The sequence below is a fragment of the Cheilinus undulatus genome, linkage group 24 (assembly GCF_018320785.1).
Source record: "Cheilinus undulatus linkage group 24, ASM1832078v1, whole genome shotgun sequence".
Lineage (NCBI taxonomy): Eukaryota > Metazoa > Chordata > Actinopteri > Labriformes > Labridae > Cheilinus > Cheilinus undulatus.
Genome location: NC_054888.1, coordinates 15,125,876 through 15,139,111, shown reverse-complemented (window position 1 = coordinate 15,139,111; position 13,236 = coordinate 15,125,876). Strand labels below are relative to the sequence as shown.

General features: G+C 40.2%; 1 protein-coding gene across 1 annotated transcript in view; it reads right to left on the bottom strand.

The window, feature by feature from the left end:
• The window catches only part of klf7a (Kruppel-like factor 7a), a 75,423-nt gene that overhangs the window by 18,872 nt on the left and 43,315 nt on the right, over positions 1-13,236 (bottom strand). Inside the window, exon 2 of the mRNA XM_041782179.1 lies at positions 8,784-9,399. Coding sequence (XP_041638113.1) covers positions 8,784-9,399 — 616 coding nt within the window. The remainder of the gene's footprint in view (positions 1-8,783; positions 9,400-13,236) is intronic.

Here is a 13,236-nt window from a genome sequence, read left to right as displayed (position 1 = left end):
CTGTAATCTGATAACTTGGTGTTTCCTGAGTCACCATAATCCCATTATGTGTCATCTACGACTTCCGAATGCTCTCACAAACACTCACATATACACACATATGCACACACTCGCTCCAGCCACTCAGGTGCCAGTGTTGAAGTTAATTGCATTCCCTCCATTAGCCGGAGCTGAAGCAGGGCATTCAGGGTCTCAGAGGTCATTAGAGAGGCACTCGGAGAACGCTTTATAGCATCCGACCCGCAAGTAGCGACGCCGGCGTGGAGATGAGGGAAAGAGAGAAACAGGTTAAGAGGAAAAGATGAAAGATGGGGGAGCTGATGGAGAACTAAAGTGCGTTAGAGAGTAGTGTCAGGATGATGGAAAACTAGGGCTCCTTCTGCAGCAAACATACAAATTTCAAACCACAAAGACATTCTGAGCATTATTTATCACTGTATAATTATTGACACTGATTTAATTACCACCATTATTTATAACTATCTCAATTAATTATTGTCTTATTAAAATTTAGGCTGTGAAAGTTGATTTTGACAGCTACTAACAAATGACACAGATGAATTTACCCAGCTGTTGCTCATTTGTGCTAATGCTCTGAGTCAGCAAAACAACCAAACAGAAATTGCAAAGATCTCTGCATATTAGTGTTCACCCATCAAGTTAAAATGACACATAGAAGGCATGTTTATGCTTGAATAAAAAAACAACAGTTTGATGAGTCTTTGCTGTTAAAAATAGAGAGGTAAGACAGCAATTTTGGCTGCTAGCTAGCATTTGCCTAGCAAACACTTAAGGCATGTTAATGCCTACATTCGGAAACTCTTTTTTGTGTGTCTTAATGGTATTTTTCAACTTAGAGAAGCTTTTTTAGTACAAAATGAATGTTAGCAGTGTTAGCTAGCAAGAACCTGACTAGGTAACATTGTTAAACTAGAAAAGCACTTGGAGAGCGCAGACCTCTGCCATTAGCCCTAACTCCCAGTAGTAAAAAATCCTGGAGCCAGACGGTGACCCAGATTACTCCTAAAAAAATCTAATCAGTTCTTCCTTATGTCATTTCTGACATTTCCAGAAAATTTCATCAAAATCCGTCCACAAGTTTTTGAGTTATGTTGCTAACAAACAAACTAACAAACCCTGCCGACATAACCTCCTTGGTGGAGGTAATGATAAAGAGCTGATGTGCAAAGCTGTTAAGTCAAGCAGTTTTAAGTTTATTTCCTTAAAAAGTTAAAAAATAAAGAACTGTGTTGGTTTTCCAACAAGTTAGCTTGTCTTGTCTGTATGTGAAGCTAGCATGAGCTTACTGTAGTTGTCTTGTTAGCAGGCCTGCCTTTATTTGTCTTCGTTAAACTTGCTAAATAGGTTGCCATGTAGAGACACATTTCATGCTTAAAAACTACACAAATATTTTCTGAACTGATATAAGCTAGATACTGTGGTTTTAAGAAAGCTACCAGCCAATGAGGCTAGCAATAACACCATGGTTTTGGGTTGTCCTAGCTATTATTGTGAACTCAACATCTCAAGAACACTTCGGCGGATTTTCTTAAAATTTTGCACCAATGTCAACCTGACTCAAGAATATATTGACAACATTTTTGAGCCCATAGGTCAAAGGTGAAGGTCACTGAGCCTCATGCTTGTCCCATTCTAATTTAAAGCTCAAAAATGACATGTATACTTACAACCTAAAGCTCTACTTAAACAGGACTTGTTGGACCTGGAAACTCTACTAGTTTGTTATAATTTAGTGGGCTTCCATGGCTAACTGTTGTGAAATTGTGCAATTAATTTGTTCCTCCACATTGGATATTTCCAGGAGGTATTACGTTTTTTCTAGGTTGTTAATCTGTTAGTATGTCCAACTGTCCATACTACTGAACGCAATATCTCAAGAACACTTTGAGGGATTTTCTTCAAACTTTGCACAAACGTCCACTTCAACTGATGGATAAACTGATTATATTTTGTAGTTCATATCTTTAAGGTTAAGATCATTTAGCCACATACTAATTACATGCTTGTGAAAAGCTTAAGAATGTCAGTATGCTTCTAATTTCAAACTCACGTACGGGGAATTTTGAACCTGGAAACTCTACTAATTTGTAATAGTTTGGAAAGACCCCATAGCTAACTCTTGTGAAACAATGATTTTGTGCTTCCATGGTGGAAATTTTAAGTGCTAGAGGTACTATGCTTGTCTGTACATGCAGCTGTCCATACTACTGAATGAATTATAGCAAGAACGCTTTGAGGGATTGTTTTAAATTTGGTATGAATGCACAATTTGACTCAGGGGTGAAAATAAAACATTTTGGTGGTGATACACCAAAGATCATTGGGCCTCATCTTCATCTAGACAGAGGTCGCTATTTGCATTTGGGTTTCACTCTTGTTAAAATGAGAATATCACAAACACAACCTTAAGAACTGTAATGTATGACTTACTTTTTAAAAGAAAAATGAGGAGGGGAGATATTTTGCATCTCTAATAGTTGTCTAAATTTGTAAAATTGGGGGAAAAAACATGATAAAATCAAATTCTGAATGCATACTGAATCATTAAATCCCTACTAGTCAATGGAGACCTGTATTGGATCTTGTTCCAAAACTGTAGGCATTACATTTGCACTTTGGCCATTTAATGTTTATCAGTACAATGGCAAAAAAAAATGTGACTTGCATTACTGTGAAGACTGCAACTATGGGCCTAAATGTAAAGAAAGTAATTGCATAGCGGTCAGGGAAATTGCAGTTACATATTTTCCTCAAATAGTCTGCCTAAGCCCAAAGAGAGCACAAAAAAAAGCAAAGCAATAAAGAGTGTGAAAGAAGCAGACGTGTTATGAAAGCCTGATATAGAACGAAGCAAGAGAGAGAAAGTGTAGGATAACAGACGGAGCGAGAGTGCGAGGCAGATGAGGAACAGAGGAGGAGAAGGATAGAGAGAGAGAAAGAGACGGCAGAATAACCCGACAGTCCTCGTGTTTTACCCGTTCCCTCACCCTGCCCAAAATCTAATTGTACCATTCCTTATCTTCCATAAGCCTATTCACAAAAAGCTCTACAGGGCACTGTCATTTCAACTCAGCCCGTCTAATTCCAGATTAAATCGTAGCCTTTTCTCCGTCAGTAATTTATGGAAATAACAACTAAGAAAAAGAGGATTTGAGTAATGACATCTTTAAACTTGTCAGGATAATGGCTCAGTGAATGGGGGAGCCTGTGGCACTGCTGTCTCTTTTCTGAAGAGGGTCGCTCGTACTGTACCTCCCCCGTTCCTGTCTTCTGTCTTCATCTACTCTTTGTTTCACTCCACGTCACTCTCTTCCTCCTCTCCTGCCTTTTCTCCAGCTCTTGTTTTTTTTCTATTGTCATCTTTTGCTGACATTTTCCCCTTTTATCATTCCACCTTCCTGGTTTGAATAGCAAGACAGATGTTCTCTGAGTAGGTGCTTTTATCAAAAGCACCTTATGTGACTAAGATAAGCACAGTAGGAGGACTCCTGAAAAATCTGAGCACTTTCAGGTGCTATGTGCAACATTTGGTGACATTATGTCGTGAACAGAACAGTGTTTAACAAGGATGCTTAAGGGAAGCAGTCCTAAACATTTAAGTGACAGTAACTAGGCTGGAAAGGAAAATTAACCCCTGATTGTGAATGGATTTTTTGAAACTGATAGCTGGACAAAATGCGCAGTATTAGGTTGCTATATAAGGGTTTTGTCAAGTTTTAATTTTCTTACATTTGAGATCATTGATCAATAACTAAATAAATGAAAAATCTGGTAGAAAGAGAGAGAAGACATATGATTTGGAATGTAAAGCAGACCAAGCTAATCCTGAGAGACAAAGTGGTGTTTGGAGCTAATTGCTAATTTTAACATGCTAACAAGATCAAAATAGTGAGCTAAGAAGCTGTTAATCTGATATAAAGCTTTCCATATTCACTGCCATGATTAATGCAAGCTAACATTTTCTTTATAGCATAAGGCTATTTGAAACAGCACTAGCTTTGAATTTATTGGTCATAGTCCAAACTTTACACCACATCTAAAATCCTTAGAAAGAGTGCATGGCCATGTAACTCATAAAAATTAATCCAAAAGGGATTACATTTAATTGTACCAAGTTTCATTGTACTCCACCCAACAGCTGTTGAGATATTTAAGTTTGAAGCAAAGAAGTAAACCGTTTAGCACTACATTAGTATGTATTGTTCTTAAACTAAAGTTTAAAGCACTACAAAAATCTCGCAAAGTCCCATTGACTGTATGAATATTATGGCTTAATCTAGCATGGCATGACACTTGGTGTCCCAATATACAGTCTATATACTTATACACTTGTATACTTTTTGCTTTAATTCAGACATCCAAGTTTGGGGCAATTTATTGACCTTCCAGCATTACATCTGCGTTTATTGTTCATTCACCAAACTTTACACAATTACTGCATTTTTTTGTGAAGACCACAGGATCATGTAAAACGTACAGATCAATCTAAAGGGAAACACAATTCAGTGCACAAAATTTCATTGTACTGCATCCATTAGTTGTCGAGATATTGAAGTCTGGAGGAAAGACGTCAGCCTATTAACCCTATATTTGGATTTGTCTGGCATAGACCAAAGTTTAAAGCATTACTGATTTTCTTGAGAAGTTCATAGGACTGTATAAATTGTAGGAAATAGTGTAGCAGGGCATGCAAGTTGGTGTGCCAAAATTCATTGTATTCCATCCAGTAGTTTTTGAGCTGTTGGAGTTTAGGGCAAAGTAGTCCAGCTACCAGCAATACAGTGTTTAAAGAGGTCATAAACAAAGTTTGCACCGTTACAATTTTTTTCAGGTAGACTGTAGGACCATGTAAAATATAGAGATTAATCTAGAGGGAATCACAACTCAGTCCAGAAAATTCCATTGCATCCCATCTATCAGTTATTGAAATGTTTAAGTTTGAAGCAAATAAGCCAACCTTACAGCATTGCATTTGCATTAAGTGGGCATAAATCAAAGTTTATGCCATTCCTGATTTTTTCTGTATGTCTACATATCTGTTTAAGTCATAGGTATTTATGATGAGGGGATAATATACCTATGTAAGAAATTGCATTATACTTCATCCAAAGACCATCGAGATATTTAAGTTTAAAGAAAAACATTCCTCCTATAAGCAGCCCTACACTGATATCAGGAGAGCTATGTTGCCAGCAAGTATTTAAGATACAACACCAGACACAAATCTATGCTTGGAGTTTAGTAACTCTTCCTGAGGGATATAAAAATAGCTTCATAAAAGATAGCTCACAAGTGTTGCACATTCTTAGCACCAAATATCAATATTCCCCCTCTCTTGGTCATTTCAGGCTCAGTACAAATAAGAACACACAGCAGGATAATTGAGGTACTTGTATAGATATTATCAGTGGATGACAACAGTTGCAATTGTCTCCCAGAGTTGGCCCAGTTGGCATGGAGTCCAAACACAGAGGTTGCAGACAAGCCTCACTGGGGAAATCAATGATTGCATGTCTGTGCCCTTTGTTCCAGTCACGCTGATGCCTAAACCTGTGGCGTGCTTCACAGAGTGTGTGATCACACATACAGATTACTTCCCTCATTCCTCACATACAACTGTTGTCAAGCTGACTTATTTATAACCTCATCTACGAAATAAAAATGGACCAGGGCTCGCAAAGAAGTCGTGTTTGTCTTCTGAATTGGCCAGCTTTGGTGATCCGTCAACCATTTAGTTTAGGGATTTGTATAATGGGCAGGAGAAAATCTCATTTGAGTCACTTTAACTTCATTTAGCATGATGGACGCTCTTTGCTGTAACTCCATGGCTTAAGCACATAAAGAAACAGCTGTCTGGACCAGAGTCCTCCATACATTTAACTTGATATTCAAAGCCGTCCATGCATGAGCAATGTGTACCTAGGAGATGTCTTGCTCATTTAATTTAGCGTCTTTTCAACAGGGATGGAGGCCAACATTTTCAGCTCAATTATTTCAACAGAATTCACACTTTCCTCAACAGTCCAAAACAGGAAACACCTAAGAGTTCAAATCAACACCCCCCATAATGTGTTTGGTGTGAACGAGACCCGGAGGCAAAGGGCTGCTGAACCCTAACTTTGCTAATTAATGACGGCAAACACAGATGCCCAGCAACAATCTTCCTTTTCCCTTTCCCTTCATTATCAGAATAACCATGCAGATGGTACCCCTTATGGTCTGCCCCTTAAGATTATAATACACCATTACACTGGAAACATATTTCCCTGCTCTTAATCCTATTACCACCCTTGCAAAGTCTCCAACCTCAGATTGAGAACCACTGACCTAGACTTACAGAACACATAGAGGACGAGGGGGGAGCCTGAAATAAACTGGGGAAATGGCGGCCTATCCAGGTCAATCCATCCATCACTGTGCAGTTACTCAGACGGAGGACAGCTCCCCGACAGGGGTCTGAGTGGTTTGGGATTGAGATGGAAGAGCTGGAGAGTTATAGCTCCTGAACCCTCCCCCATTCCTTCTTGAGAAGAACCTTGTCAAGGAGGACCTGTCCTGGATCACCAGAGATATACTTAGGTAAACTGAATTGAGTGCATTTTCTCAAGATGTTGTGTTTAATTTTCCCCCAGTGGAAAGTCTCTCCAGTTAAAATAGGGCTGCTTTTTTCTACCTGCTTTTAATTATGTTTTTGTTAACATGCCATGAATTAGGAAAAACTTTTACCATATTTACAAGGTTTGTGAGCATGTATTTGCTAATTAGCACAAAGTGTAACTGAGGCCAATGGGAAGATCAACAAGTGCTTTGCCACTTGCATGGCCAAAAACCAAAACTTACACCAATACTTACATTTTGGTGATTTCTATATGACTATGTAAGTCAAAAGGATCTCTCATGAGGGGAACATTACTCTTTTTCCCAAAAGGGGTTAAGGGGCAAATAAGTTTGCAAAGTTTGCACCATTACTCATGTAAATTATACAGATCAATCTATAGGGAAATAGAGCTCTGTGTACCACATTTCATTGAACTTCATCCAACAGTTGTTGAGATATTGAAGTTTGGAGCAAAGAAGCCACACCACCAATATTACATTTGCATTTATTGGCCATAAACCAAAGTTTATGCTACTACTGAAAATCACTGGAAGTCTATGTAACCATGTAAGTCATAGGGATTCATCATGGTGAGATCAAGTCTATTTGTACCAAAAATCATTGTACTTCAACCAAAAAATGTTGAGATATTAAAGTTTAAAGCAAAGAAGCCTATCCACTACTATGCATGTATATTTGAATTTAGTGGTCATAAACCGGCATTTAAAGCACTACCAAAATTCTTGTAAAGTCCAGATGCCTGTATAATTTATATGGATTTATCTACTAGGGCATGAAATTCTGTGTACCAAATATCATTGAACTCCATTCTTTAGTTTTTAAGTTGTTAATGTTTCAAGCTAAGTAGTTGACCAACCAGCATTGCATCTGCATTAACCAGTAAAAAAAAACAAATCACTATTGTTGATGTTTATGGGAACACTGTATGAACATGTAATTCATGCAAATCAATCTAGAGGTGAAGATAACTCTATGTACTAAATTTCACTGTGCTTCATCAAACAGTTGTTAAGATATTGAAGTTTGTAGCAAAGAAGTCAGCCACCGGAATTACATTTGCATTTACTGGTTATATACCAATGTTTATGCCATTACTGGAATTTATCTGTAGCCTGTACAACCATGTAAGGCACAGAGATTCATAATAGGAAAATCATTTACATATGTACCAAATTTCATTTTTCTCCATCAAATATCTTCTGAGATGTTTAAGTTTGACGCAAAGTGGTTGACCTACCAACTGGTATACATTGACATCAGCAGAGCTATGCTGTAAGCAAGGTTTACAGTCAAAAATCCATGCTAAAAACATCAATATTCTGCTTATTTTTAGTCTTTTAATGCTCAGTGCAAATCCAAATCAAGGTAAGGATGATTGAGATGCTTGTACAGATACTGGTCATTCACCAAAGGTTACGCAATTACTTGACTTTCCAGTGATAAGAGGGTTGTTTTTTCCTTAGGCCTTGTTTGGTTGGAATTAATTTGGCTCTTGTTCTGGAAATGGCAAGCAAAGAGGATTTTCCCAAATTATCTCAATTAGGTAATCTTGGAATTTGGAATCTAAATGGCTAGAAGGTTGGATGAACGGGGATGAGAAATAAATTGGATACTTGCATTGGCCATGGATGGATTAAAATGTTGATACTAGCCAGTACTGAAAGCAGCTATCATTTAGCAGGTCCCTGTGGGAAAACAGTGAGGGGCTTTTTTTCTTTTTAGATTAAAAAAAAACTGTCCTACATGTTAACCGAGTCACCAACAATGAAAAAACTCAATTGCAGAGCCCTAGCAGTTACATTCTTTCATTTTCCACGTTCAGGAAATACACTCCCCCCTTGTGTTCTTGAGCATGGAGGAGTCATTTAGCTCCAGGATTGAGTCTTTTAAGCCTGTCACCAACAATGAGTGTCAATCAGTTTTATCACCAGCAGGTGTATCAAGTGGCCACCTCTGGTGTCTCTGGGGATGCCTCGCTGAACGCCTCATAAGGTCACTTACCAATGTGCTACTGGAAATGATCACTGACTAAATTCATTTTTGAAACTCTATGTCATTGTGAAAGCTTACATATTAATTTAGATGGTTTTAACTGAGTGAAAACTGTCACATTTCCAATCTCACACAAATTCCTAATTCTCACCTGTATGCGTCCTCTGATGGGCTTTTAGGTGGGAGCTCTTAGTATACACCTTCCTACAGCCATTAAATTGACAGCGGTGAATCCTTTTCTTGTTCTCCGGTAGCTCCCCGACCCCGATCACACATGCAGCTCCCTCCTCTTCATCCTTCATCCGCATAGGGAGTGCATGTGCTGCAACAAGCCTTGCCGCGCTAAGCCCAACCTTCCTGGCCACCAGCTTCAAGGTTAGCGTCCCGTCAGCGGATGCCGTCAGCGTCTGGTTGGGTTTGACGAGATGCCGGCCAAGTTCTGGCGACGATGGAGGTGTCAGGGAGGTGACAGCGCTCAACTGGGCTTGGTGGACGCCTTCCATTCCTTCATTTTCTATCTTGGGTTTGAGGTCTCTTTTCATTGCAGGGGTAGAGGGGAAATTCTTACGTGTCGGGCAAAGGGAAGCTGGCGGGGGGCTTGGGGGCTCAGGGTGGTTAGGAAGGCTGGGGAGGAGTTCATCTGTCAGCTCTTCCTCGCCGTCTTCCTTTAGGTAGGCCGGTGTTAAAAGGCCATCTAAGTCTTGATCGAAGAGCTCTGAGAGACGCTTGGGCTCAGTCTGCAGATAACGCTCCAGTTCTAGGCAGGTCTGCAAGAGAGAGAGAGGGGAAAAAAAAGACTCAATTTAAACTCAATTCAGTGGGGTTCACACATTTGGGCATCAACTCTGAAAACGCCCATCCACACTCTCAAATCCCACTTGACAATTTCAACAGCCATCAGATCATCGGATATGCCTTTACACGCCGTGGAGAGAAAATCTGCATGGTGGCATCCACTCACCCAGACAGGCACCTTAGCTGCTCTGCCAGCTGTCACATACGCACAGGCACTGATAGCCACCCAGACAGCCAGGATTACCTGGCAGCTCCAGCAAGACGCCTGATTACACACTGATTGATTGCAACCGCTGTAGCGCGGAACGAAAGTGAGCCGAGTGGATAGCAGGAGGCGAAGTCCTAAACTGTACAGAACTCCTATCAAACAACATTTTATAGAGCTTTGACAAGCCATGTGTGCACCGGCTTCCACTGAGCCAAGATAGGAAGATTTATTCAGCTGTAGTTATGCTCTGCTTCATCCCTATTACTCCAAACACCTCTCCCCGTGGAGGGCAAATAAAAGGCTACATCCCCCGATTTGTGTGAACTGGCATTCTGAGAAGTCTATTACTTTGCAACAAGCTGGCCAGGTTTTGAGAGGAGAGCCGGCAAGGGGAATGAGACGCCTCATGTCCAAGGATGAAGCTATTATGTGTGAATGGACGGCGCCAGTTTGATCCCAGGGATCGTTGTGTTATCGCTTGTAGCCGCTAACCTGTTTTGACAGCTGAGATGGAGGCTAGCAGCTCCACTGGGCGCGTGCTACTCGCCACTTCATTTGTGTGTAAATAGGCACTGACAGACGGAGTAGCTAGTTCCATTATCAGGAATAAGGTTGTGCAGACTGAACACATCAGAGACATTTACTATCCTACAAACCCACCCAACCCCCCCAGTTCTCTTGTTTGCACTTTCTAAAAATAAAACCGCACCTTTTTATTCTTTTTTGGAGGGGGGTGTCTGTTGCTAAGGGAGTGTGAGTGTTAGTTGTCTTCTTCCAGGAACAGAAAAGGATTTTGCAAACTGATGTGAAATTAAAAAGCTGCTTGAGACCACATCTACAGTGAGAAGTGGAGATAATGCCTTGCCTACCCCCATCACCACACGCCTACATGTTTTATTTTTTTATCTGGGATGCTTTGAAATCTAACTTCTTTCATGGGCTATGTGAGAGGTCTCTGCTGTTTCCGTTATGGCTGCAGCAAGCGAATTAATTGTGAAGGTTTTTATCTCTTACTCTTTCTTTCAGAACACAATTAAATATTGAGGACATTATGAAATGATGAAGGGAAACGCATACCTAAGCTTGTGAGGTGTAGCAGTCTTAATTTGGCAGTTTTAGTCATACTCTGCACTCTCTCGAGACCCAGTGGCCTGATTGTAACCCCTTCCCCAGTCCCCCTTTGGCCTGCACTCACATTGCTCCAAGCCAAACTGGGCCAAGGCCATCAGAGTCAGAACACAGGCAACATGGCATTAACTAGACTCACTCTGTGTACCATGCCAAAATCCAACTCCGAAACACACTGAACTTTGATGGTGAAAAGTCCCTGGGTATGGTATGAATTATAGTGCCAGTGCACCCTTTGTCTTTTGATGAAAATGCTGATTAGTTTCAGTCACATTTAAGGCATTTTCACCCTTTGTTGTTATGCTGTTGCTAATTTGCGCTAATAGTCTGAGTTAGCAAAACAACAAGACAGAAATGGCAAATATCTCTATGTACTGGTGTTCACTTTTTAGTTCACAATCTTACATAAAAGCAACCTCTATTCATGCTAACATTTTAAAAACATTTAGGTTTGAGGTTCCTTTTTGCTGTTAAGAAATAGTTTGGCCAGTAATGACACAGCAATTTTGGTAGCTAGCGAGTATTTGCGTAGCTTACATAATGTGAATACTTCATTCTAAAGCAATTTTGTTTGCATGTGTCTTTATGTTTCAAAGAGCGTAGGGAAACTTTGGTTAGCAATGATTCATGGCTAATTAAGGTGAACTACTAGCGAGAGCTTCGCTAGCTAATACTATTAAACAATTAACAGCCTTTGTGCAGAGCTACAAAGTGAAACAAAAAAAGTAAAAATGTATCAGTCTTTTATGATAATCTCACCTCAAAGCTTTAAAGAAATGCAAACATTGAGCTTGTTTTGTCAGTATGTGAGGCTAGCAAAGCTTTAGTTGTTAGCTAAAATACCTGCCTGGTCATGATGAAGTTTGATAAATAGGCTACTTAGTATTTTCAAGTGTCACAATAGGAAAAAGTACATTGTACACAAATGTGTGCTGAATTGTTTTAAGCTAACTTTTTCAATCATTTTTAAAGGACCTTTGTCATTTTTAGCTTCATGCTAGCTAACTTGACAGTCCATGAAGCTAACATGTTTTCAAGTTGTCTACACCATAAGTAGCCCAATATCTTAAAAACACTTTGAGAGATTTTTTTTTTAAACGTTGCACAAATGTCCACCTCCACTGTTGGATGATCTGACTACATTTTGGAGAACATAGGTCAAAGGTCAAGGTTATTGTGGTTCAAGTTCACCCCCTGCTTGTAAATGTGATATCTCATAAATGCTTTCGGGGATTTTGTGCAAACTTTGCACAAATGTCTACTCTAAATCAAGGATGAAATTGGCAGGTTTTTGGGATCATAGGTCAAAGGTCATGGCCATCGAGCCTCATGATCTTCCTTTGTTTGTGACTGTGATATCTCAAGGACCCTTTGAGGGATTTTCCTCAAACTTTGCTCAAATGTCAACTCTGACTCAACAATGAACTGAACACATTTTGGGTGCACACACCCTGGGTCAGACTCAAACACAGATCTTATTCTTGACACAAGATTACTTTCACTGATCTTATATGATGTATATACGGTTATGGGCATTCGTTTGAGGCATACTGGGTGCCAAGGATTCATCGTGATGTGCCACAACCTGGACTAAAGAGGATGGGTTATTTTTTCAATAGATTACTTTTCCATGCCTCTGTTATTATGCAAAGACATCCAGAGCATGACCTGGGTTGTGCTAATCCTCCTTCCTGTCCAATGGTGGACATCTAAGGCTTACAATTGTGGAGGCTTATATCCACCAGGCAGTAGTTCTAGCTGTTATCAAACTTCCACATTGAGAAAAGACCGCCCATGAACATTTCTTTCCACATTTTTTTGATGAAATTAACAATAAGGTGAAGTGGTCTTTTTCACTCATTTTTGCCATCTTTTTCCGCCACTCCCCGCAATCGATTTCCCCAGATCACCACTTCCTCTCTTTTTTCCTCTTTCTCTTTCATTGTTGTCTCCTCCACTCCCAAGGTTAGTGCTAATTATCCGCTAAAACCAGCCAGTTAAAGGAGACTTTATTCAGCAAAACGCTTAGGACTGCAAACCAAGGTGAGTGTGTGCGCGGAGAGATAGTTCAAGAGAGCGGAAAAGCGGATAGAAGCGGATAAGTGAGAAGGGGTGGCTGAGTGGAAGGTGAAGAAGAAGGAGGAGGAGGAGGAGGAGGGGAGTGATGGAGGGACAAGGTGAAGGAGGGAGAATGAAGGTGTTGACTTCATTTTCTCCATGGGGGGTGAATCCTTTTTGGAAGTGTGACATTTGCCATAACAGGATCTTGTCAGCGGGCAAAGCCACAGGCCACACACATGCGAAGAGAAAGGTTCATGCACTCTAAATGTTAGGTTACGACCCACGGCGATGCGCTAGTACGTCTTCTGTGACACAGCGTAAGGCGGGGAGAGCGTACGGTGATGCTTCTAAGAGTGGGTTCATGTGTGCGCATGCAGAATGTGGGATGTTTGACAAGGTAAGACAGATGAAA